At 45.1% G+C, this 24,952-nt stretch overlaps 4 protein-coding genes and 4 non-coding genes across 33 annotated transcripts in view; 3 read left to right on the top strand and 5 right to left on the bottom strand.

The window, feature by feature from the left end:
• Positions 1–24,952, bottom strand: part of LOC130523562 (NACHT, LRR and PYD domains-containing protein 12-like) — a 669,815-nt gene that overhangs the window by 360,395 nt on the left and 284,468 nt on the right. The window lies entirely within an intron of this gene.
• LOC130525165 (5S ribosomal RNA) lies at positions 940–1,058 on the bottom strand. Its single transcript, XR_008950427.1, has one exon. It is a non-coding gene; the product is annotated as a 5S ribosomal RNA (ribosomal RNA).
• Positions 6,812–6,930, bottom strand: LOC130525083 (5S ribosomal RNA). The gene has a single exon (XR_008950363.1). It is a non-coding gene; the product is annotated as a 5S ribosomal RNA (ribosomal RNA).
• On the bottom strand, positions 8,001–8,119 carry LOC130525041 (5S ribosomal RNA). The gene has a single exon (XR_008950323.1). It is a non-coding gene; the product is annotated as a 5S ribosomal RNA (ribosomal RNA).
• Positions 9,177–9,295, bottom strand: LOC130525040 (5S ribosomal RNA). The gene has a single exon (XR_008950322.1). It is a non-coding gene; the product is annotated as a 5S ribosomal RNA (ribosomal RNA).
• Positions 11,052–13,104, top strand: LOC130523586 (uncharacterized). Its single transcript, XM_057028947.1, has 4 exons — positions 11,052–12,067; positions 12,165–12,236; positions 12,330–12,973; positions 13,072–13,104. Exons 1-3 carry the CDS (start codon positions 11,338–11,340, stop codon positions 12,392–12,394), a joined length of 867 nt encoding a protein of 288 aa, XP_056884927.1. The 5' UTR covers positions 11,052–11,337; the 3' UTR covers positions 12,395–12,973; positions 13,072–13,104.
• On the top strand, positions 13,102–16,913 carry LOC130523582 (uncharacterized). Of its 2 annotated transcripts, none has more exons than XM_057028941.1 (2): positions 13,102–13,189; positions 13,326–16,913. In XM_057028941.1, exon 2 carries the CDS (start codon positions 13,636–13,638, stop codon positions 14,680–14,682), a length of 1,047 nt encoding a protein of 348 aa, XP_056884921.1. In that variant the 5' UTR covers positions 13,102–13,189; positions 13,326–13,635; the 3' UTR covers positions 14,683–16,913. Both variants share the same exon structure in this region, with proteins under 2 accessions (XP_056884921.1, XP_056884922.1).
• On the top strand, positions 23,059–24,641 carry LOC130523604 (NACHT, LRR and PYD domains-containing protein 3-like). Its single transcript, XM_057028974.1, has 2 exons — positions 23,059–23,285; positions 23,386–24,641. Exons 1-2 carry the CDS (start codon positions 23,270–23,272, stop codon positions 23,871–23,873), a joined length of 504 nt encoding a protein of 167 aa, XP_056884954.1. The 5' UTR covers positions 23,059–23,269; the 3' UTR covers positions 23,874–24,641.

Raw genomic sequence — 24,952 nt, 5'->3', positions numbered from 1 at the left:
TCCAAACCTCAATGTTGGAGCAGCCTCCAATCCATTCCCCCCAAAAAGAAAAGGTTATATAGCCTATGAGCGTCATATCATCAAATCTGCGTAGATCGGCTCTTGGATGAGAGGTGAAACGCCTTCAAAAAACTCAAACAAGATTCAACTCCGATAAATGAAATCAACTTAAAAGCAATGTGCCATGGCCGGGAATCGATCCCCGGCCGGTGCGGGCCAGTTGACAATTGCTGTAACAGACAACCTGATTGAAACCTCCTGAAGACCCCAGAGGGAGAGTTCGAATCCAGCTTTGGGCATTATAAAAGAGAAGCTATTTGATTGAAAAATTCACGATCATAAAAATGTTTAAAGAGCATAGCAGTGTCTGTGAGGTTTATGAGCCACAAATGCTGCTCTTTTTAGGAGCACAGCCATCTATTAAACTGTAGTTTGTGTCATAGCATAGTTTTATTGACAAATTCTAAATTGCAAGTAGCAGATATGAACAGGGAAATGCTACGTTATCTGCTTATTCTGTTACAAATAATCTGATGAGATAGGTGTGGAGTTAATTCAGTTGAGGATAGACAGATGGAATATTAGTGTTGTTAGTATGATACTTGAGTTCTTTATATGTTGTTTTCAATTCAGGAATCTGCCGCCTTGAGTTGGCTTTTGTTGAAGACAGAAATGTTGACAATAGTGTGGACCAAAGTGGGAAATTCAATTTTATTTAAACACAAACACGCACGCGCGCGCGCGCGCGCACGCACACACACGCGCGGACGCACGCACGCACACACACACACACACTCATAAAATATTAAATCTCAAACGATGTACAATAGTGCAACATTAAATCTCAATGTTAGAAGTACTTAAGAAGTGAATTACATCTGGCTGGATAATTATCAGGAACACTGGCGGCCTCTGCTGACCCAGTGGAAGAGTGCAAAAAGCTTACAGCACCTGGTATTCCCAGGCGGTCTCCCATCCAAGTACTAACCAGGCCCGACCCTGCTTAGCTTCCGAGATCGGACGAGATCGGGCGTTCTCAGGGTGGTATGGCCGTAAGCGCGAGTAGGGGCAAGAAAATGGCCTTTTGAAGTTAATACACTCAAACTTATTTTCTTGAAACACTTATTCAGGTGGAGGTTGTCCATTTTGCTTTGTCACAGTCCAAACCTCAATGTTGGAGCAGCCTCCAATCCATTCCCCCCAAAAAGAAAAGGCTATATAGCCTATGAGCGCCATATCATCAAATCTGCGTAGATCGGCTCTTGGATGAGAGGTGAAACGCCTTCAAAAAAATCGAACCAGATTCAACTCCGATAAATGAAATCAACTTAAAAGCAATGTGCCATGGCCGGGAATCGGTGCCATGGCCGGGAATCGATCCCGTGTCGGTTCGGGTCAGTTGACAATTGCTGTAACAGACAACCTGATTGAAACCTCCTGAAGACCCCAGAGGGAGAGTTCGAATCCAGCTTGGGCATTATCAAAGAGAAGATATTTGATTGAAAAATTCACGATCATAAAAATATTTAAAGAGCATAGCAGTGTCTGTGAGGTTTATGAGCCACAAATGCTGCTCTTTTTAGGAGCACAGCCATCTATTAAACTGTAGTTTGTGTCATAGCATAGTTTTATTGACAAATTCTAAATTGCAAGTAGCAGATATGAAGGGAAATGCTACGTTATCTGCTTATTCTGTTACAAATAATCTGATTAGATAGGTGTGGTGTAGTAACTTGCAGGAGGCTTCTTCTTACTGAAGAATTTATTTTATTTCAGGAACTCGAACAGGTAGCATTAATTTCGGTCAGCACACAGGTATAACTCACTTCCGCTCTAGTTTCTTCTACACAAGAAATTTCCCGAACAGTAAACAACACGTTGTCCCACCTAGTGGCCTGGAAGGCATTTAACATCAATAAACAGGTTTACCACACCCTTCCCCCCTTAAGTGTTTTCTACACCCTTCAATAGAACATTATGAACTTTTTTTTTTTTCTTAATCCAATTTAAAGTCCTTCAAGTAACTGGGCAACTTGATTTCCCTTCTTGAATGTCGCCTCTGTGGAGTTGGGGTTGTGACAGTTCTTTGTTCTGTCTCAGAACTTCCTACAGCTTCAGTAGTTGCAGGCTCCTCCAACTTCTCCTCACTGAGTACCACCTCCTCAGCTTCCAGCCAGGCCTCACTTCCTTGATCCGTCTGACTGAGTGTCATAGAGGCCGTCTGTGGAAGGTTGTTGCGTTCTTCTGGTCTCCGGTGGTGTGTGTGAATCTGATCCACATGTCTCCTCACCACTCTCCCATCACCTAGCATCACTTTGTATGACACTGGTCCTGTCACTGACTCAATGAGTCCTGGGATCCACTTTGGTCCGAAACTGAAGTTCTGGATCAGCACTGAGTCTCCTGTTTTGAACCAGCGTTCCTTCGCCTTTTTGTTGTGATCTTTTGTCTGTTGTTCTTGTTTTTTCATCACTTTTCTGCTTAGATTTGGGTGAATCGAGTCCAGGGTGCAACGAAGCTTCCTCCCAAGAAGTAGCTCTGCAGGTGATAACCCAGTAGTGGTGTGAGGAGTCACTCTGTAGCTAAATAATACTCTGGCTACTTTAGCTGTCAGTGTTCCCTCGGGGCATTTTTTCATCATTCTCTTGAAAGTTTGTACAGCCCTCTCTGCTAACCCATTACTGGCAGCATGATAGGGTGCAGAGGTCACATGACGAATACCATTTTTTTTCAAAAATTCTTTGAATTCTATACTGGTGAAACAAGTGCCATTATCAGACACTATCAATTCCGGCAGTCCATGGTTACTAAAGCTGGTACGCAGGCACTCAATTGTGGTGGTTGATGTTGCAGAATTCACGGGATACACATCCATCCATTTGGAATGTGCATCAATGAGCACAAAAAACATCTTCTCCATAAACGGTCCAGCATAATCCACATGAATGCGGCTCCAGGGTTTGTCTGGCCAGTCCCACGGGTGTAATGGGGCAGGTGCAGGGACGTTGCGGTATTCTAGACAGGTCATGCAGCTCTTAACAGTATCCTCCACCTCTTTGTCCAGCTTTGGCCACCACACATAACTCCTCGCCAATGCTTTCATTCGGGACACTCCTGGGTGGCACTGATGAAGCTGTCTCATGACATTTTCCTGTCCTGCTTTTGGCACAACCACCCTTGAACCCCATAGCACACATCCATCTTTGATGCTGAGTTCATATTTTCTCACCTCATAGGGGCCAAACTCCTCCCTTTTTTCTTTTGATGACCAGCCGTTTTGTACCATCTCCCGCACTCTTGAAAGTACTGGATCTGCGTCTGTCCATGCTTTCACTTGGTCAGCTGTCACCAGTGTGATGTCAGAGCTCTCCAACATGAGAACCCTCTCTTCCAGCTCCTCCTCTGTTACCTCTGGTAAAGGAAGGCGACTTAAGGCATCTGCATTACAGTGATACCTTCCTTCTTTATACACTATTGTGTATTCGTAGGCTCTCAAGGTTACCGCCCACCTCTGTATTCTGGGTGAAGCCATTTGTGGCACAGCTCGCATCTCACTGAAGAGTCCCAACAAAGGCTTGTGATCTGTCACAATAGTGAATTTCCTTCCATAAATGTACTTGTGGAATCTCTTTATTCCAAACATCACAGCTAGTCCTTCCTTGTCCAGCTGGGAATATTTTTTTTCTGCTGGGTTTAGTGTTCTTGAGGTGAATCCAATGGGTCTCTCGGTTCCGTCCGGCATAAAATGCGACAACACAGCACCTACTCTCCATAAGGTGATGCGTCACATGACAATACAAGGTCCTTTTCTGGGTCATAGTGCACAAGAACCTCGGCAGACTGCATCAATTCCTTTGACTTGTCAAAAGCAGCTTGCTGAGCATCACCCCAATGCCACCTTGTCTCCTTTTGTAACAGTTTGTGTACTGGTGCAAGTACAGTTGAGAGATTGGGCAGAAACTTGTTATAATAGTTTAACAGTCCCAGGTACGCCTTCAACTCTGTTACATTTGAAGGTGTGGGTGCCTCTTTGATTGCTTGTACCTTCTCATGTACTGGGTGCAGTCCTGTCGCGTCCACCTTGATGACCTAGGAACATCACTTCCTCATTCATGAACAGGCACTTGCTTCTTTTGAGTCTGAGACCTGCTTCTTGTAGCCGTTTCAACACCCTAGCCAGTGTCTGCAGGTGCTCCCGGTCGTCTTTCCCTGTGAGGAGGATGTCATCCAAAAAAATGGTCACATGAGGGATGCCCTGTAACAGTCCCTCCATTGTCCGTTGAAATATTGCTGGGCTTGATGAAACCCCAAAAGGTAGCACCCTGTAGGTGAATAACCCCTTGTGAGTATTTATGGTCACATACTTCTTTGCTTCTTCGTCCAAGGAAATCTGGTGGTATGCATGACTGAGATCCAATTTTGAGAATTTCTGTCCACCTGACAGTGTGGCAAACAGATCCTCAATTTTGGGAATTGGGTACTGCTCCAACTTTGAGATCTGGTTTACCGTCAGTTTATAATCTCCACATAGCCTTACTGTATCATCAGGTTTCAACACGGGAACCACTGGAGTAGCCCACTCTGAATGTTTCACAGGTTCTATGATTTTCTGTGCAAGGAGTCTGTCAAGCTCCGCCTCTACTCTTCCTCTCATGGCATATGGTACAGGTCGGGCTTTAAAAAACCTGGGGGCTGCTTCCTTGTCTACATATATTTTCGCTGGGGGGCCTTTAAATCTTCCAAGTTCATCTTTAAACACTTCTCCATACTCCCCCAGTACCTCATCCAACGTCTCTTCTGCCACATTGTGGATTTGGGTTTCGGGTCTCATCTGGACTTCCTCTGCAGTCTCTACCCGGACGTGATGGACCTGGGGTGTTTCTCTCCACTGTAAACCTAGCCTCCTAATCCAGTACCTGCCTACCAAACTGGGGCCTGCACCTCCTACCACAACCACAGGTAAGTCTAGGGCTCGCCCTTGGTTCTGCACCTTAACTACAGCGGCTCCTAAGACTTTTACCTTGTGCCCTGTATATGTTTTGAGCCTGACTCGACATGGGCATAACTTTGGTGTTCCTTTTCCCCTGAGAGTTTTGAAAACTGAGTAGTTAACTACTGTAACACCACAACCTGAATCCATTTCAAACTGTGTGTCTGTCCCATTTACTGTCAAAGTCTCTATAAATGGAGCTTCTGCTGGTATGTCAAGTTCATCCAATTTGTACAATGTGTACATGACTTCCTCTGAGTCTATGTTATCTTTTTCTCCTTCCCCCTGGCTGACATAATTTGCTCCCTGAGCTCTCCCCTGTTTGCCTGTCTGCACTCCACCTCCTTTGGCCCTCAAGTTCTTTGCTGAGCCCTTAAACCTACACACTTTTTGAATGTGGCCAACTTTCCCACACTTGTGACAGGTTTCCTTAATAAATCTACAGTCCCCAGCCATGTGCTGGTCACTACCACACCTGTAGCAAACTTTACGCTGGTTCTGCTGGGTATATGGGGTCTGCTTTGAATACACCTTATGCACCGCCTGGGGTGCCCTCATGTACTGGGGCACGAACTCCGGAGACTGCAAGTCCTACACATCTTTGCACGCCGTCTCAATGGCCTGCGCCAACTTCAGCGCCTTGTCGAAGGTCAATTCCGGCTCCGAAAGCAGTCTGCGCTGTATACGATCATCCACGATGCCACAAACCAGCCTATCCCGGATCATTTCCGACAGCTTGTCCCCGTAGTTGCAGTCTTGAGCCAGTTTCCTCAGCACAGCAACAAACTCCATAACTGTCTCCCCCTGCTTCCTGTATCTGGAGTTAAACTTACAACGTTGCACAATCTCGCTCGGTTTTGGGTTGAAATGATCCTTCAACAACTTCACCAGTTCATCAAAAGTCTTGTCACCCGGTTTGGCGGGGCTGACTAAGTTCCTCATGAGACTGTAAGTCTGACTGCCCACTGCACTCAGCAAAATATCTTTACGTCTACCTGCATCGTCGATTCCATTAGCTCTGAAAAAATGGTGGAGTACTTCACAATATTCTTCCCACTTCTGGGATTGACCATCAAAAGGAGCGGTGCTTCCAATCATAGCCGCCATGTTCTTTTTCCAACAGCCACAGAGTCCGGTCTGCAAGGTTTACTTAGCCACTCAGCAGCCGCTTTCATTCCTCTGTATCCATCCGAGGCATCTGTGGTGACTTTATCCTCGTCGCCATTTATGTAGTAACTTGCAGGAGGCTTCTTCTTACTGAAGAATTTATTTTATTTCAGGAACTCGAACAGGTAGCATTAATTTCGGTCAGCACACAGGTATAACTCACTTCCGCTCTAGTTTCTTCTACACAAGAAATTTCCCGAACAGTAAACAACACGTTGTCCCACCTAGTGGCCTGGAAGGCATTTAACATCAATAAACAGGTTTACCACATGTGGAGTTAATTCAGTTGGGGATAGACAGATGGAATATTAGTGTTGTTAGTATGATACTTGAGTTCTTTCGATATTGTTTTCAATTCAGGAATCTGCCGCCTTGAGTTGGCTTTTGTTGGAGACAGAAATGTTGACAATAGTGTGGACCAAAGTGGGAAATTCAATTTTATTTAAACACAAACACACACACACGCACGCACGGACGCACGCACGCACGCACACACACACAGAGACACACTCATAAAATATTAAATCTCAAACGATGTACAATAGTGCAACATTAAATCTCAATGTTAGAAGTACTTAAGAAGTGAATTACATCTGGCTGGATAATTATCAGGAACACTGGCGGCCTCTGCTGACCCAGTGGAAGAGTGCAAAAAGCTTACAGCACCTGGTATTCCCAGGCGGTCTCCCATCCAAGTACTAACCAGGCCCGATCCTGCTCAGCTTCCGAGATCGGACGAGATCGGGCGTTCTCAGGGTGGTATGGCCGTAAGCGAGAGCAGGTGCAAGAAAATGGCCTCTTGAAGTTAATACACTCAAACTTATTTTCTTGAAACACTTATTCAGGTGGAGGTTGTCCATTTTGCTTTGTCACAGTCCAAACCTCAATGTTGGAGCAGCCTCCAATCCATTCCCCCCAAAAAGAAAAGGCTATATAGCCTATGAGCGCCATATCATCAAATCTGCGTAGATCGGCTCTTGGATGAGAGGTGAAACGCCTTCAAAAAAATCGAACCAGATTCAACTCCGATAAATGAAATCAACTTAAAAGCAATGTGCCATGGCCGGGAATCGGTGCCATGGCCGGGAATCGATCCCGTGTCGGTTCGGGTCAGTTGACAATTGCTGTAACAGACAACCTGATTGAAACCTCCTGAAGACCCCAGAGGGAGAGTTCGAATCCAGCTTTGGGCATTATCAAAGAGAAGATATTTGATTGAAAAATTCACGATCATAAAAATGTTTAAAGTGCATAGCAGTGTCTGTGAGGTTTATGAGCCACAAATGCTGCTCTTTTTAGGAGCACAGCCATCTATTAAACTGTAGTTTGTGTCATAGCATAGTTTTATTGACAAATTCTAAATTGCAAGTAGCAGATATGAACAGGGAAATGCTACGTTATCTGCTCATTCTGTTACAAATAATCTGATGAGATAGGTGTGGAGTTAATTCAGTTGGGGATAGACAGATGGAATATTAGTGTTGTTAGTATGATACTTGAGTTCTTTAGATATTGTTTTCAATTCAGGAATCTGCCGCCTTGAGTTGGCTTTTTTTTGAAGACAGAAATGTTGACAATAGTGTGGACCAAAGTGGGAAATTCAATTTTATTTAAACACAAACACAAACACACACAGGCACGCACGCACGCACACACACACACACACACACACACAACACACACACACACACACACACACTCATAAAATATTAAATCTCAAACGATGTACAATAGTGCAACATTAAATCTCAATGTTAGAAGTACTTAAGAAGTGAATTACATCTGGCTGGATAATTATCAGGAACACTGGCGGCCTCTGCTGACCCAGTGGAAGAGTGCAAAAAGCTTACAGCACCTGGTATTCCCAGGCGGTCTCCCATCCAAGTACTAACCAGGCCCGACCCTGCTTAGCTTCCGAGATCGGACGAGATCGGGCGTTCTCAGGGTGGTATGGCCGCAAGCGAGAGCAGGTGCAAGAAAATGGCCTTTTGAAGTTAATACACTCAAACTTATTTTCTTGAAACACTTATTCTGGTGGAGGTTGTCCATTTTGCTTTGTCACAGTCCAAACCTCAATGTTGGAGCAGCCTCCAATCCATTCCCCCCAAAAAGAAAAGGCTATATAGCCTATGAGCGCCATATCATCAAATCTGCGTAGATCGGCTCTTGGATGAGAGGTGAAACGCCTTCAAAAAAATCAAACAAGATTCAACTCCGATAAATGAAATCAACTTAAAAGCAATGTGCCATGGCCGGGAATCGATCCCGGCCGGTGCAGGCCAGTTGACAATTGCTGTAACACACAACCTGATTGAAACCTCCTGAAGACCCCAGAGGGAGAGTTCGAATCCAGCTTTGGGCATTATCAAAGAGAAGATATTTGATTGAAAAATTCACGATCATAAAAATGTTTAAAGTGCATAGCAGTGTCTGTGAGGTTTATGAGCCACAAATGCTGCTCTTTTTAGGAGCACAGCCATCTATTAAACTGTAGTTTGTGTCATAGCATAGTTTTATTGACAAATTCTAAATTGCAAGTAGCAGATATGAACAGGGAAATGCTACGTTATCTGCTCATTCTGTTACAAATAATCTGATGAGATAGGTGTGGAGTTAATTCAGTTGGGGATAGACAGATGGAATATTAGTGTTGTTAGTATGATACTTGAGTTCTTTAGATATTGTTTTCAATTCAGGAATCTGCCGCCTTGAGTTGGCTTTTTTTTGAAGACAGAAATGTTGACAATAGTGTGGACCAAAGTGGGAAATTCAATTTTATTTAAACACAAACACAAACACACACAGGCACGCACGCACGCACGCACACACACACACACACACACACACACACACACACACACACACACACACACACTCATAAAATATTAAATCTCAAACGATGTACAATAGTGCAACATTAAATCTCAATGTTAGAAGTACTTAAGAAGTGAATTACATCTGGCTGGATAATTATCAGGAACACTGGCGGCCTCTGCTGACCCAGTGGAAGAGTGCAAAAAGCTTACAGCACCTGGTATTCCCAGGCGGTCTCCCATCCAAGTACTAACCAGGCCCGACCCTGCTTAGCTTCCGAGATCGGACGAGATCGGGCGTTCTCAGGGTGGTATGGCCGCAAGCGAGAGCAGGTGCAAGAAAATGGCCTTTTGAAGTTAATACACTCAAACTTATTTTCTTGAAACACTTATTCTGGTGGAGGTCGTCCATTTTGCTTTGTCACAGTCCAAACCTCAATGTTGGAGCAGCCTCCAATCCATTCCCCCCAAAAAGAAAAGGCTATATAGCCTATGAGCGCCATATCATCAAATCTGCGTAGATCGGCTCTTGGATGAGAGGTGAAACGCCTTCAAAAAAATCAAACAAGATTCAACTCCGATAAATGAAATCAACTTAAAAGCAATGTGCCATGGCTGGGAATCGATCCCGGGCCGGTGCGGGCCAGTTGACAATTGCTGTAACACACAACCTGATTGAAACCTCCTGAAGACCCCAGAGGGAGAGTTCGAATCCAGCTTTGGGCATTATCAAAGAGAAGATATTTGATTGAAAAATTCACGATCATAATAATGTTTAAAGAGCATAGCAGTGTCTGTGAGGTTTATGAGCCACAAATGCTGCTCTTTTTAGGAGCACAGCCATCTATTAAACTGTAGTTTGTGTCATAGCATAGTTTTATTGACAAATTCTAAATTGCAAGTAGCAGATATGAACAGGGAAATGCTACGTTACCTGCTCATTCTGTTACAAATAATCTGATGAGATAGGTGTGGAGTTAATTCAGTTGGGGATAGACAGATGGAATATTAGTGTTGTTAGTATGATACTTGAGTTCTTTAGAAATTGTTTTCAATTCAGGAATCTGCCGCCTTGAGTTGGCTTTTTTTTGAAGACAGAAATGTTGACAATAGTGTGGACCAAAGTGGGAAATTCAATTTTATTTAAACACAAACACACACACACACAGGCACGCACGCACGCACGCACACACACGCACACACACACACACACACACACACACACACACACACACACACACACACACACACACACACTCATAAAATATTAAATCTCAAACGATGTACAATAGTGCAACATTAAATCTCAATGTTAGAAGTACTTAAGAAGTGAATTACATCTGGCTGGATAATTATCAGGAACACTGGCGGCCTCTGCTGACCCAGTGGAAGAGATTTCAACTCCGATAAATGAAATCAACTTAAAAGCAATCGGCCATGGCCGGGAGCTAAACGGCCCTAAACCGTTTCCCATTCATTTTCAATGGTAGTGCTAAACCACTACGGACGCAATATATTTCCGGCCGCTATCATCCCGTGGCGCTGTTCTGCCGTTTCTATCAAGAGCGGCTCCTCTCCGGAGGATCGGCCGTTCTTGGTTCATTCTTTGGTAAACTTCGCTGAAGGTAAGTTTGGGCTTGATTTCCTACTAAATTAATGAGGAAACTTTTCGTAATTGTGCATAGGCTGTGGTCAATTCTGTCCTAAATTAGCAAGGAACGTGTTATAATTGGCCCTAAATTATAATGTACTGTATTTGTCATGCTACAATATAGTCATATTTTGTCAAGCTAGTTTTTCATAAATTAAATTACACGATAGTGATGAAAGAACTTGTTCATATTTTATATTCAAGTAACCGATTTACTTGTCGTCGCACTGAAATCTGGTATTATTATTATTATTACTATAATTATTATTAGTAGTAATATTAGTAGTGGTAGTATTACATTTTATTACATCAAATGTGTGTTTTTGTTTCCAATGTCTTTGAGAGGGGATACTGTCCTCCTGCCCCCCCCCCCCAACATGTTCTCTCTCACACACACACACAGACACACACACCTACACACACACACACACACACCATCACTTTCCAGTCTTTTCCTCACTAGCCACACCAGGTACTGACCTTCTGAACTCCTGAATCGACACCCCAACAACCTTGATCTTACACTTTCACACCTACATGATAATTGCATGTGTGCGCACACTCACAAACACAGACACACACACACACACACACACACACAGAGCTTTACACATGGTACCACACTTTATCTTTTACTGGCCTAAGATTCCTTTGATCACATTTATCAGGTGTGATTTGAAAAATGGGTGGAACTGTTTTATCAGTGTCTAATAAAAATGAGAAAATTAATAGACATTTTTCCTTTATGTCAGCTCAACATGCAGAAGCAATTCGCCTTTTTCCCTGGGAAACTTCGGGTCGTGTTCCGCAAGGGGCCTCTTGGGTTTCTCCTCCAGGAGCCATCTGATGAAGCCAAACGGGTGAGTTCCACTCCTCAGGACAAGTCTGCGGCCATGAGGGAGGACCTCGTACGGCAGAACGCTTTGGCCGTCATCCGACAAAGAGGGGGGGATCCCTCAGATAAGATGGAGGTGCTGGGAGACTATGTCCTGCAGTTTGGTAAATATAAAGGGAAGTCATTCAGATGGCTTTTGCAGAATGACGTAGGATCCACCGTGTATCTGATCAAGAACGTGCAGAGCGAGGAGGCAGCAGGTCTCTGTATGGCTGACAGCCACAGTAAGGACAGCCTCCAGTCATTTGTGAGTTATGCCCTCAGTTTCCAAGAAATCCAGGCTCTCCTCACTTATGAGGCCGGAAGAGGGGATGGAGTGACTGCCTCATCTGAAGACGACCAGCTGGTTGGATTTGGTGCCCGAGCCAAGAGCAGGTGGAAGGAGATCTGGGACAGCAGAGGTGATGGCTATGCTGATTTTGTCATAGGCAGGCGCTGCGTTCCAGGTACACGAATGTCCAGGTTGCAGCAGAACCTGCTGAAGAGGCAGCAGCCCACCACATCTTCCACACCTGCTGAGCATCCCATGAAGGCCCCAGCTGAGCCCCTGGGTATGCTAATTCCTTCATGTGACAAGTTCAACTTTGGGAAAAGGTTTTTTTCTTTTCTACTAATAACCTGTAGCCGGTATTTTTGTCTTTAACACAGCCATGGAGGAGGACGTGGAGATGGAAAGGGAGATGCTGAGCATCCATAACTCTGATCTGCAAGTCCAGAGCTGTAAATACACCGTTACCACATTTATTTCATGTCAGACAAACAAAGTCCATGCCGTATCTGATTTCTATTGTTTTTCTTTTCATCTGTGTGCAGATGCTATGCCAGTAGCAGCAGCCGCCCTGCCGAGAGTGCCACCAGGAGCAAAGACAGGTTTCTGAAAAATAGGTTTCAGAGCTGGAGTTCCGTTCCTTTCCATGAAGAATTCCTCTCCAAATCTGAAACTTATCTTATTATTTTTGTGTTCTTGATGTTCCGGCCGAGTTCCTTTAATATTACTCTTCATATGTTGGTGTGATAATAACCGTCGTGAGGACTATGAATTGATCCGTGCAATGATGAACTGATATTGACTATGAGGAGGAGGGTAAGTGTTTGTTTTTGTTCTCTTTGATGCTTCGTTGAAAAACAGTTTGGATGCACGGGGTACGAACACGCGAATGCATGTTTGTTGACCGAGTCCCAATGCTCCTCCTGCTCGGCCTCGAGAGCGCTGATTAACATTGTCATTTCAATTGGTGTGAATGAGACCATTATATTGTTTTCATTTTAATGATGTAAAATTCTAAAAAGCAGGAGGAGTAACGATAAGGCTGCTTGAATTTCTACTAATAACGGCGTCTTCACAACTCATTGAATCTGAACTGACTAAACTAATGTTGTCTTTTTAGTTCCATCTGCCACACGCTCCAAAGCCCCACCTGGAGATACCGCTGAGCTACAGGCATCACTAGTTGATGGTAAAAACATTGTAATTCTGTTCATCCAATCAAGTGTTCTGCTAACTGCAGCTGCCTTAATAAAGTCATTTCATTTTTGAAAATGACCGTACCTGCAGCTGTTCCAGCTTCACCAGGTGTGAAGAGGAAGACCTGTGCCCCTCCCCCCACAGCTGGCCTTCCTGGTGACAGAGACAGAGGGTCTCACAAAGGTAGAGGAGCCCCACTCAACTTCAGGTATGTTTCCTTTTTTTTTATTTAGGGCTGATGAACAACCTGATGTCTCTGTAATGTCCAGCTGACTGTTCTTTCCATGTTGTCATCAGGTGAAGTGACTGTAATTTCTTAATAGCAAGTCTGCACTTGTTTTCAGGACCTGACTCTTGCACGGCACAGACCTCTGACGGCAGAGTGCCTCCTTTGACGGACTCTACCCAAGACCAAAAGAGTGGGATGTTAAACCATGTCCATTTCCCCCATTCCGTGGGGTGTTGAACAATAATAAAGTGTCCCGGGGTGATTCAAATTGACACGATTCTTTGTCACTGACATGGAAAAAATCTGACGTGTGAGCTCTGGAATGAAACCAAGTGTCCGAGGCGCGTGTTTGTTTCCTTGTATCGTGTGTTTATATCATGTGAGGGCGGGGGCACTGAAATTGTCTCTTCAGTAATGATAACTTTATGTTGTTCAACTGTCTTCTTTACTTTATCCTAGTTCCCATAGCTCCTGTTCCCATGCCTGTCCCTGACCACGACATGAGCAAGTGGATCTGCTCACAACATCAAAAGCTGTGGATGAGGACGGAGCTTCAACAACTTGGGTTGTGGCCTGGGTCCCGACCAGTGCATAACCCTGGGAACGCAATTTCTCTTTGGCGTCTTCCTCCTCAGCCGGAGCTACTGGACATGGTGGCTGAGCTCCCGTCCCCCAACTTTTTTCAGCTCCATCCATTTTTCATTTGGAAGCCAGAGAGCCACATCATGGTCAGGTTGAGGAACAATGACATCCTGCCGTGCCTCCATAGCTGTCCTCGTCCTCAGGTGGTCTCTGCAGGCGTGGGCAGACCTCCAGTGATCGTCAGCGTCCGTGGCCAGTATTTGATCTTTTCCTCGCGACTCTGCTGCAAGGCCTGTCGCAGGAACTGGTCCGCTGACAACCCTCCATGGGTGGAGAAGCTGCCCGTGCGCTTTACTAACCTTTTGCCTGCATTCCTGACTTACAAGAAGGCTGCGTGCAAGTCGGTAATGGATGAACTGCGGCGTTCTGGCAAGTCACCGACCGATATGGCGAACCAGGTGAATGAGCTCATGCACCTCAAGTATGAACGAGCTCACCTGGCATATCTGCACGCCGTACAGAACGTCAGGGAGGCCGAGGCTGGGGCGTACGGACAGAGAACCATCGGCCAGTACGTGAGGATGGAAGATCGGCCACGTGCTTTCGGGCCATACGAGGACCAAGAAGGTTGGGGTGGGGTGTCTGTGTCCGGATTCTACCTGACTGACTGCCTGCTGGATGAGTTCAAGCGTCAACAGCCGTCTCTGACCAAGCTCCTCCAGGGCACGTTGGGGCAGGTTTTCAGGTCGGACCACACGAGGAAGATGGCGAGGAAGGTGACACTGGCATCTGGAGCCATGTCCAGTTTCGCAGTGATGAATGAGAACTGGCTCATTGTGTCCTGGGTGATGGTTCAGGCTGAGACAGAAAGGTCCCTGCATCCGATGTAGCAAGGAATGGCCCAGAGGTACAGCCACGCTGGGGTGGAAAAGGCCGGCTACCACTGGATGGACAGGTGAGATCAGCCATCTTCTTTGTTTGCCGTCATTCAAACTGAAAAATGCTCCATGCTAACCCTAACCCTATCCATGCTGAAGACGTGGCGCGTTCAGAGGGTTCACATCCTCCGTGGTTGCCTCAGTGACCCAGAACTGTCTGAGGGGATAATGGACAGGGACGGAGGGACCCTTCAGCTAAACCACGTAGCGGGCGAAGGTGCCAAAGTCCCCGTCTGGATCCCTGTCCGTGGTACATCTCAGCAGGAGGGCTACCATTTCCAGCAGGCCCAGTGGGTCACGGGTACGCAGGTCTCCCCTGAACTGTTCCAGGCCCAGGCCATGACCGGCGTTGTGCGGTGGAACTTTCAGCGACCGGTAGACATGAAGAAGCCCGGCGCCGTCCTCCCTGCTGTCTTTGACCCTGCCTCAATGTGGGAGTTGAACTCTGCTTCCATGGCAGTGACGGGACAAGACAAGTGCCCTGCGTTCACCTCTCTGACAGAGACACTGGAGAAAGGTTTGGGCTGGAGTCCAGAGAACCGGGCTGCCCTCCGCTCCCTCTGGACTGGGACAAACACAAAATGCAGAAGAGGGATCCGCCTTCGGCTCTTGTGCCCCCTCCCGCTCCAGACGATGCTCCTGGGGCAACACCTTCCTCCAGCGGGGCAACAGCGACTGCTGTGCCGTCGCTTCCCCCTGCGCCACCTGTCAGCTTCCATCTCTCTGCTGCTGGACGTGTAAAGGAGATTCCAGCAGAGGATGACCAGGATCCTGAAAGATCAGTGGGCGGGTCAACGATAATCGGGTTTTTCAGAGCGCCATGTTGGAATTAAGGCCTTCGAATGATTGAAAATAAATAGATTTAGTTAGGTTGTGGTCAGTGTATCTCAATCTTTTGATGTGTTAAATATTACACTTTCTGTTATTAAGGGATGGATATTAATGTGTTTTCTCAATAGCCCATATCGCGATAATATGAGTTACTAAGGATGCATTATTGCTTTGTTTGTGTTCCAGACGTCTCTGGAGCTTTGCCCCTGCCGCTGAAGTCCTCGCCGAGGAGCGCCCGCACTGGACCCATGAAGACTGGTGGTGGAGTGTTTGTCTTGGACCACACACGCTGGACTCTTCCCATGAAAGACGCTATTGATAGTTTGCTGCAGTATCATCATGGGGACAAGGACATCCTGAGGCTTGTGGATCGAGACTACGCAGACATGGTCCATCGGTCTGCGGCCGATCCGAACAGCTTGCTCCGCCCCACAACCAGGTTTCACATATCCCGCTATGTGAAGCATCTGGCAAAGCTGTTGAACACCAGTTCTTCTCTGAACACCAGCCCAGAGAAGCTCCTGGAGACTCAACAGCTGTGGTACTCCTTGACAGAGGGGAGCAAAACAACCAGCGTTCCTGTAGTCACCATGGAGACGGCTGTTGTCACTCCTCCCACAGCCGCCCTGCCCACGCCTCTGACGCAGGATTCCATTGAAAAAATTGTGCAGGGCATTCTAGAGATGGAGCAGCAGCAGCAGCGACCAGAGCAGAAGATGAGACAGACGAAACCCTGTCTGGCCTGTGGACAGCCCAAGTCTCCGTATGGGACGGGTGGATCTTCCATCCACTTTTTCTATCAGCAGGGTCCTGTTCGCTACTTCTACTGCTCAAGGAAGGTGCATCAGACTTATGCTGCTGAGGGACTCTCTGACCCCAGAATGCCCTTTGAACAATTTGCCGCGTCAGAGTTTTTCCAGAGGGAGCTGGAGGCCACCAAAAAGCGTGTGGAGGACAAAGCTCAGAGACAGATCGGCTGTGTTTAGCTTCATGATGGCGTCTCAGATGATATTCTTTCATTACCGCCACCCTTTCTCCACACAGAAGACACCCAGGTTTCCCAGCTGCCTCCGTGAACATGTGCTCCCACTCCCACCTTGTTTGAACCCCCGGTTCTCAGTGTCCACCTTCCCTTTTGCCATTTTATGGGGATCTGAAAGTTAACTTTTGCTGTTATGCTAATGACTACTGATAAATAATGAAATGAAGCCACCTCCCGCTCAGACTGTCACCGTTGCATTGTGGGAAATGTAGTATTGGCCTGTGTAAAACATCTGCGGCCTGTGGGCCGGTTCTAATAATAAATCAATATCATCCCGGGGGCCATAGAAAACCCTCGACCTTGACTCTGACATATGAGCTTTAAATGATTTCTTTTGACTCCCATTTATTTGGCTGTTTGGATATCATCTTTGCTAGTGTGTGTGTGTGCGCACGCTCTATGGAACTGGCATAAAGGATGTTAAAATTAGTCTAAATTAGTCTAAATTAAATAAAAATTCATCCATTCATCATTCCCAACAGGCGGTGTTTGATTAGAAACTCTTTCTGAACTCTGGTGCTCTGAAACATCTCCGCTTCCATTTTCAGCTGTTTTTATTCTCAATAACATCAAATCATCCATCCATCCAAATCGTGGTCCTGTTGGACCACCAAAGGACAAACACTTTCCATTTAGCACGGACAAAAAAACCCAAATCCTGTTTAGCAATGAAGCTGTGGGGAGAGTTTGAGGAGCGTTTCTGAGGAACACGCTGCCATATTGGGTCCAAGCTGCTGGGGTTTTTGTTGTTTCCAGGTGAATCGGTGGGCAGCGGCGTTACCGCCTGTCTCTGCCCCCCCCCCCCCCTCTCCCCGTGGTCGTGGTCACGCCGGGCATCTTTACTGGTCCCGTTTTAAACAGGTTCTGTTGGGAACAGGTGTTCTCCAGAACTGTATTCCAGGCTGCTGTGCTGAAGGGCTGTTTTCAGTAGCAATAGAGCCAGAGTGTGCCTGCTCCATATGAACCCCCCCAGGCCGTGCTTTCCTCCTGGCTGAGCCATAATCAGCTCTGGATGGACTGGTTCACGCTTGGACTGAGTCAAGATTTGATAGCTTGACTGATTCTTACAGTTTTTGATCAAACCCCCATCTGCTGATTCCAGGAGATCTTTAAAGGATCTCAGAGCTTCAGATTTATGAAGCCTGCTCAGCCCCCGGCAGCGCTGATGAAACCATTTCATTCCTTCAAAAAACCAGAACATGAAGCTCCAGAAAAGGTTTTTGGATCAAGTTTCCAACAGAACGAGGACAAGTGGGTAAAAGCGCCACTTTAAAGCCTCCAGGCCTCAGAAAACATCCACCTTTAGGATGCCTGACTTTAGAGGATCGTCGGTTCGCTCCGAGCACAAGAACAAACACATGTTAACCTCAGTCCAAGAACATCTGACCTGAAATGATCAAAAACCTTCAGCGTAAAAAGATGGTGGAGAGAAAGCTGCTGGGAGGTTCTCAGAAGAGAAGTGGCATTAAAGCCAGCTGGAAGAGTCCAGCCTGCTTCCTGCTCCTCCAAACAGGCGTCTCCACACCAACACTGAGGAACACGGGCTTCTGTTCTTCCTTCTTCTCTTCTGACTATTGTGTGTTTGATGAATGCAGCATCCACTCACTGTCCCCCCCCCCCCCCCCCATTTACACTGCTCCTGGTTTCACAATGCTCCTCAGACAGATGCAACCAGAGACACTGATGCCGTCAGACAATAAACCTGAGTGTTTTTGTGTCCGGTTATTAACATGTTCCATGCTTTTCCTTCTGCAACAGTTCATCACACCTGCTCAGGGAAACCTCGGTGTAAAGGAGGTGAAGCCGTGCCTCAGTGACTCTACTTTGCTGTTTTAGAAACTAACAGTTATTAGATGAATATACAGTGTGCACGTACGCGCACACGTGTGTATAAACACTTAATACACGCGTGTGCGTGGATGTAGACTTTTTGTACTTTGGGTTCATAGACTTTTTAGTATTTTGCAGATACGTGTCTGTATATAAACCAGATCCTCCTGTAATAAAGAACTAAAGGCTGACTGTTGTCACGTGACCTGTCTCCGTCTGTGTCCGATGATGGAACCTGCCTGGAACATCTGGTCCACAGAAAAAGCAAAACAGCTCACAGAACTGGTCCAGTTTAGACCCAAAAATGACAATAAATAATGAAAATGTGTGACACAGTAGAACAATGGACGAACTTTCTATTGGTCATTGACAGTTTCAGTCATTTTCATCAGAATTCATCAAAAATATTCAAACCAACAAACTACACACAGAACCGCAAAGTTTAGAGCTTAAAGGGAGCGACAGGTGAAGATTTAAAGCTCAACGCAGCTGAAGAAGTTCCAAAAAGGAGAAATATCATGTGGTGCTTTACCGCCACCCGGTGGACACGCGTGGAACTGCAGACAATAGTTAAACGCGCTCCGACACATTCTGACCTCTGCTGCTCCTCCTGGACTCCAGGGCTGCAGAAATATGCTGCTTTTACAAGTCTTTAAAATCTGTCAAGCATCATAAATCTTATTTATTTTACTAAGTCAGTTTTGATTTAAATGCAAAAACATATTTATGGCATTAAAATAGCAAAACACTTTTAATCTTGAACCCTCCCAGAATGCTTTTATAGTAGTGGAATATTAATCAACAGCCATAAAGTTGTTCATTAACAGCGGAAAAAGGAAAGGTAAAAGTATTTCCCGTTCAGACTGAGCAGGAAGACTGAAGACCGACAAGGTGAGTGGAAACGAAGAGCATTATTGAAAAGATTGACAGTTGTGTTTGGAGATAAAATCAAGATTTGAAAACAGTTTTGTGACTATTGAAGAGCTGCATAGAGCTGAAGAATTCTTGGCTTAAGAAAATTCAACAAGACTTCATATTTAGTTTTAGCACAAAACATCGTTACATTATAAATGAATCGGTCTTATTTAACTTTCTTATAGTCTGGCTTTAGTTATAGTTGAATAGTCTTTCTAAGTGAAGTTTAGTTTACTTTTCTGCTCTTTGCTACTGATCCTAAAAGAACTTTAAACCCTCCCAGAATGCTTTTATGGTAGTAATATAGCCAGAGTGTGCCTGCTCCATATGAACCCCCCCAGGCCGTGCTTTCCTCCTGGCTGAGCCATAATCAGCTCTGGATGGACTGGTTCACGCTTGGACTGAGTCAAGATTTGATAGCTTGACTGATTCTTACAGTTTTTGATCAAACCCCCATCTGCTGATTCCAGGAGATCTTTAAAGGATCTCAGAGCTTCAGATTTATGAAGCCTGCTCACCCCCGGCAGCGCTGATGAAACCATTTCATTCCTTCAAAAAACCAGAACATGAAGCTCCAGAAAGGTTTTTGGATCAAGTTTCCAACAGAACGAGGACAAGTGGGTAAAAGCGCCACTTTAAAGCCTCCAGGCCTCAGGAAACATCCACCTTTAGGATGCCTGACTTTAGAGGATCGTCGGTTCTCCGAGCACAAGAACAAACATGTTTAACCTCAGTCCAAGAACATCTGACCTGAAATGATCAAAAACCTTCAGCGTAAAAAGATGGTGGAGAGAAAGCTGCTGGGAGGTTCTCAGAAGAGAAGTGGCATTAAAGCCAGCTGGAAGAGTCCAGCCTGCTTCCTGCTCCTCCAAACAGGCGTCTCCACACCAACACTGAGGAACACGGGCTTCTGTTCTTCCTTCTTCTCTTCTGACTATTGTGTGTTTGATGAATGCAGCATCCACTCACTGTCCCCCCCCCCCCCCCCCCATTTACACTGCTCCTGGTTTCACAATGCTCCTCAGACAGATGCAACCAGAGACACTGATGCCGTCAGACAATAAACCTGAGTGTTTTTGTGTCCGGTTATTAACATGTTCCATGCTTTTCCTTCTGCAACAGTTTCATCACACCTGCTCAGGAAACCTCGGTGTAAAGGAGGTGAAGCCGTGCCTCAGTGACTCTACTTTGCTGTTTTAGAAACTAACAGTTATTAGATGAATATACAGTGTGCACGTACGCGCACACGTGTGTATAAACACTTAATACACGCGTGTGCGTGGATGTAGACTTTTTGTACTTTGGGTTCATAGACTTTTTAGTATTTTGCAGATACGTGTCTGTATATAAACCAGATCCTCCTGTAATAAAGAACTAAAGGCTGACTGTTGTCACGTGACCTGTCTCCGTCTGTGTCCGATGATGGAACCTGCCTGGAACATCTGGTCCACAGAAAAAGCAAAACAGCTCACAGAACTGGTCCAGTTTAGACCCAAAAATGACAATAAATAATGAAAATGTGTGACGCAGTAGAACAATGGACGAACTTTCTATTGGTCATTGACAGTTTCAGTCATTTTCATCAGAATTCATCAAAAATATTCAAACCAACAAACTACACACAGAACCGCAAAGTTTAGAGCTTAAAGGGAGCGACAGGTGAAGATTTAAAGCTCAACGCAGCTGAAGAAGTTCCAAAAGGAGAAAATCATGTGGTGCTTTACCGCCACCCGGTGGACACGCGTGGAACTGCAGACAATAGTTAAACGCGCTCCGACACATTCTGACCTCTGCTGCTCCTCCTGGACTCCAGGGCTGCAGAAATATGCTGCTTTTACAAGTCTTTAAAATCTGTCAAGCATCATAAATCTTATTTATTTAACTAAGTCAGTTTTGATTTAAATGCAAAACATATTTATGGCATTAAAATAGCAAAACAACTTTTAATCTTGAACCCTCCCAGAATGCTTTTATAGTAGTGGAATATTAATCAACAGCCATAAAGTTGTTCATTAACAGCGGAAAAAGGAAAGGTAAAAGTATTCCGTTCAGACTGAGCAGGAAGACTGAAGACCGACAAGGTGAGTGGAAACGAAGAGCATTATTGAAAAGAATTGACAGTTGTGTTTGGAGATAAAATCAAGATTTGAAAACAGTTTTGTGACTATTGAAGAGCTGCATAGAGCTGAAGAATTCTTGGCTTAAGAAATTCAACAAGACTTCATATTTAGTTTTAGCACAAAACATCGTTATACATTATAAATGAATAGGTCTTATTAACTTTCTTATAGTCTGGCTTTAGTTATAGTTGAATAGTCTTTCTAAGTGAAGTTTAGTTTACTTTTCTGCTCTTTGCTACTGATCCTAAAAGAACTTTAAACCCTCCCAGAATGCTTTTATGGTAGTAATATATACGCCATAAGCTGTGATTAGGTTGTAAAAGTTAAAGTGAAACTATTCTCTTCAGACGAAGCAGGAAGAGCGACAGCTGAGTGTAAGTGAGTATTGTGCTGTTAACGTTGTTAGAGAGTCTTAACAGGTATTAACACAATTTTAAAACTTTTTTGTGACAGGTGAAAAGCTCTTAGAGTTATTAGAGCTGTTCAACAGTCCAGGTTCACAGCTGGATATTTTGGTATTACCTGTCAAACAACATCTAATCGTGTGCAAGTTAGCATCTCTCAGCCGGACCATTTAAGACAATAAACTAAATAACTAAATCCACACAGGATCACAGGACACCAACAGGATTTTGGGTTCATGTTGCACGTTTTCTCACAGTGGTTTATTGTTCTATGTTGTGGAACCACTGTGAAAGAATGCAGGAGTGGGTGTCATTTCTTTCATCTATTTTAAATAGAGCAGTGATCTTTGAGGACTTGGATCATAGAAATAATTGAAGAGGGGAACAAAGGAGGGAAGTTAAAAAGTCCTGACTAGTATGTTTATGTAGCACCAGATAATTTAGTGGCTGAGCTGAAGACAGTCCTTTCACCATGTTGGCCTGTGGAAAACCAGTGTTGTGGCCCGATGGACCAGCGTCCCCGTCGTTGCAGGACCACCGTTGGCCACCAGTTGGGTTTTGGGATCAAAGTGGGGGCGTTTCCTGTATCCGGTTCTCCTCACGGATCCATGACTACAACATGTTGCTGCAAGTGCAGAGACGTTTGCTCTGGAAAGAACTTTAGAGCACATTCAGTGCTGCAGGATGAGGGGCTGGAAAAGGTGCCAGTTCTTTTCTCACTGCAGGGAACAGTTAAAAAAAGCAGCTTAAACTCTGAAAACATGAAAATGATACAGAGACATCATTGATTTATTGATTCAGTTGTTATCCAGAATGGATTAGAAATGTTCCTGTTTGATAAAAATGCAGTGAATTGGGATTATTTAACTCCAACCTCTCCAGATTATTTACCTTCATCACAGTCTCATCACTATTTCTGATGTTTCCTCAGGATGGACGAGGACAGAGCAGAGTCCACAGTGCCCAGCTGTGTGTCCCTGAAGAGTGACCGGTCCAAAGATAGACCAATAACTTCAGAAGTTCAGAGGAAATGTAAGAAACTAAAGCGTGATGATGTGTTTGTGTGGCAGCTGTTAGTCACATTAACAGCAGCAGTTGTGAGTTTATTATTGGAGATGTTTAACACTTAAACCTCAGACAGTCATATAGTTACAGACTTAATGTGAATATTGTTGATTAGAAACAAGAATCAGGTTTAAACTGAAAGATGAATTCAGACATAAATGCTGGAACAATATTGAGTCTTGATCAGGTTCTTTCATCCTATAAATCAAAGGACTAATAGAGATGTGTTTCATAGTGAGAGGGGGGAGCACATCCTATCAAACTGGGACCAGTCAGCTCCACCAGGAGAGTCCTCTTGTTCACAATCTGGAAGCAGATCTGGAGATGCTGAAATGAAGCCCAAACAAAGTAAAACTGTTCAATATGAGATTTAATTTGTGATGTCATGAATTTGTAGTTGTGTTGATGATTTATTATAGATGGAAATCATTGGTTTACTTATGTTCAGGAAGTGATCTGCAGGAGGTGATAGAAGGTCATAAGATGAGTCTGAAGAGAAGATGTGAACATGTGACTGAAGGAACTCATGAAGCAGGAAGTGGAACCCTGCTGAACAAGATCTACACTGAGCTCTACATCACTGAGGGACAAAGTGAGGAGGTGGACACACAACATGAGGTGAGACAGCTTGAGAGAACCTCCCAGAAGAACATCCAGGACACTCCAATCAAGTGCCAGGACATCTTCAAAGTCTTATCTGAGCAACAGAGACACATCAGAGTGGTTCTGACCAACGGTGTCGCCGGCGTTGGAAAAACCTTCTCAGTGCAGAAGTTCAGTCTGGACTGGGCAGAAGGTTTGGAGAACCAAGACATCAGTCTGGTGCTTCCGCTCTCATGCAGGGAGCTGAACTTGATCAGAGATGAGCAGCACAGTCTTCTCTCACTGCTTCATGTTTCCATCCAACATTACAGAAGATCAGAGCAGAAGATCTGACTGTCTGGAAACTTCTGTTCATCTTTGATGGCCTGGATGAAAGCAGATTTTCACTGGGTTTCAACAAGCATCAGCTCATCTCTGATGTCACACAAGTATCGTCCGTTGGCGTGCTCCTGGTGAACCTCATCCAGGGGAACCTGCTTCCCTCAGCTCTCATCTGGATCACCTCCAGACCTGCAGCAGCCTATCAGATTCCTCCCTGGTGTGTTGACAGGATCACAGAAGTACGAGGCTTCACTGACTCCCAGAAGGAGGAGTACTTCAGGAGGAGGTTCAGTGATGAAGATCTGTCCAAGAGAATCATCTCACACATCAAGGCCTCCAGGAGCCTCCACATCATGTGTCTGATCCCAGTTTTCTGCTGGATCGCTGCTATAGTTCTGGAGGACATGATGACCAGAGACCAGAGAGGAGAGCTGCCCAAAACCCTGACTGACCTCTACTCACTTCCTGATGGTTCAGATAAAGAGGAAGAAGCAAAGTATGGAGGAAAGCAGAGACCAGAGGAACTGACTGAGGCTGATAAAGAACTCCTTCTGAAGTTGGGTCGGCTGGCGTTTGAACATCTGGAGAAAGGAAACATCATGTTCTACTCAGAAGACCTGGAGCGATGTGGACTGGACGTCTCGAGGTGTCGGTGTACTCAGGAGTTTGTACAGAGATCTTCAAGAGAGAGAGTGTGATCTTCCAGAAATCAGTCTACTGCTTTGTTCATCTGAGCATTCAGGAGTTTCTGGCTGCCGTCTACATGTTCCACCGTTACACCAGGAAGACACAGCGGTTATAAATCAGTTCCTAAAATATTCCAACCAAACCCCTTTTCTGGTTTTCATGGTTGTTCACAAATAACGATCCAGCCTATCTCTTGATGACTTCCTCAGGAGAACACTATGAAATCTCTTGAAAGTGAAAATGGCCACCTGGACTTGTTTGTTCGCTTCCTTCATGGTCTCTCTCTGGAGTCCAATCAGAGGATCTTGGGTGGACTGTTGGATCAGAGGAACAGCCATCCAGAAACCATCCAGAAGGTCCTCAACAACCTGAAGGAGGAGAACAGTTATAAAACCTCCCCAGAC

This window comes from Takifugu flavidus, chromosome 4 (assembly GCF_003711565.1).
Source record: "Takifugu flavidus isolate HTHZ2018 chromosome 4, ASM371156v2, whole genome shotgun sequence".
Classification (NCBI taxonomy): Eukaryota; Metazoa; Chordata; class Actinopteri; order Tetraodontiformes; family Tetraodontidae; genus Takifugu; species Takifugu flavidus.
Note: the sequence above shows the minus strand (reverse complement) of the source record. Positions and strands in the feature narration are given on the sequence as shown.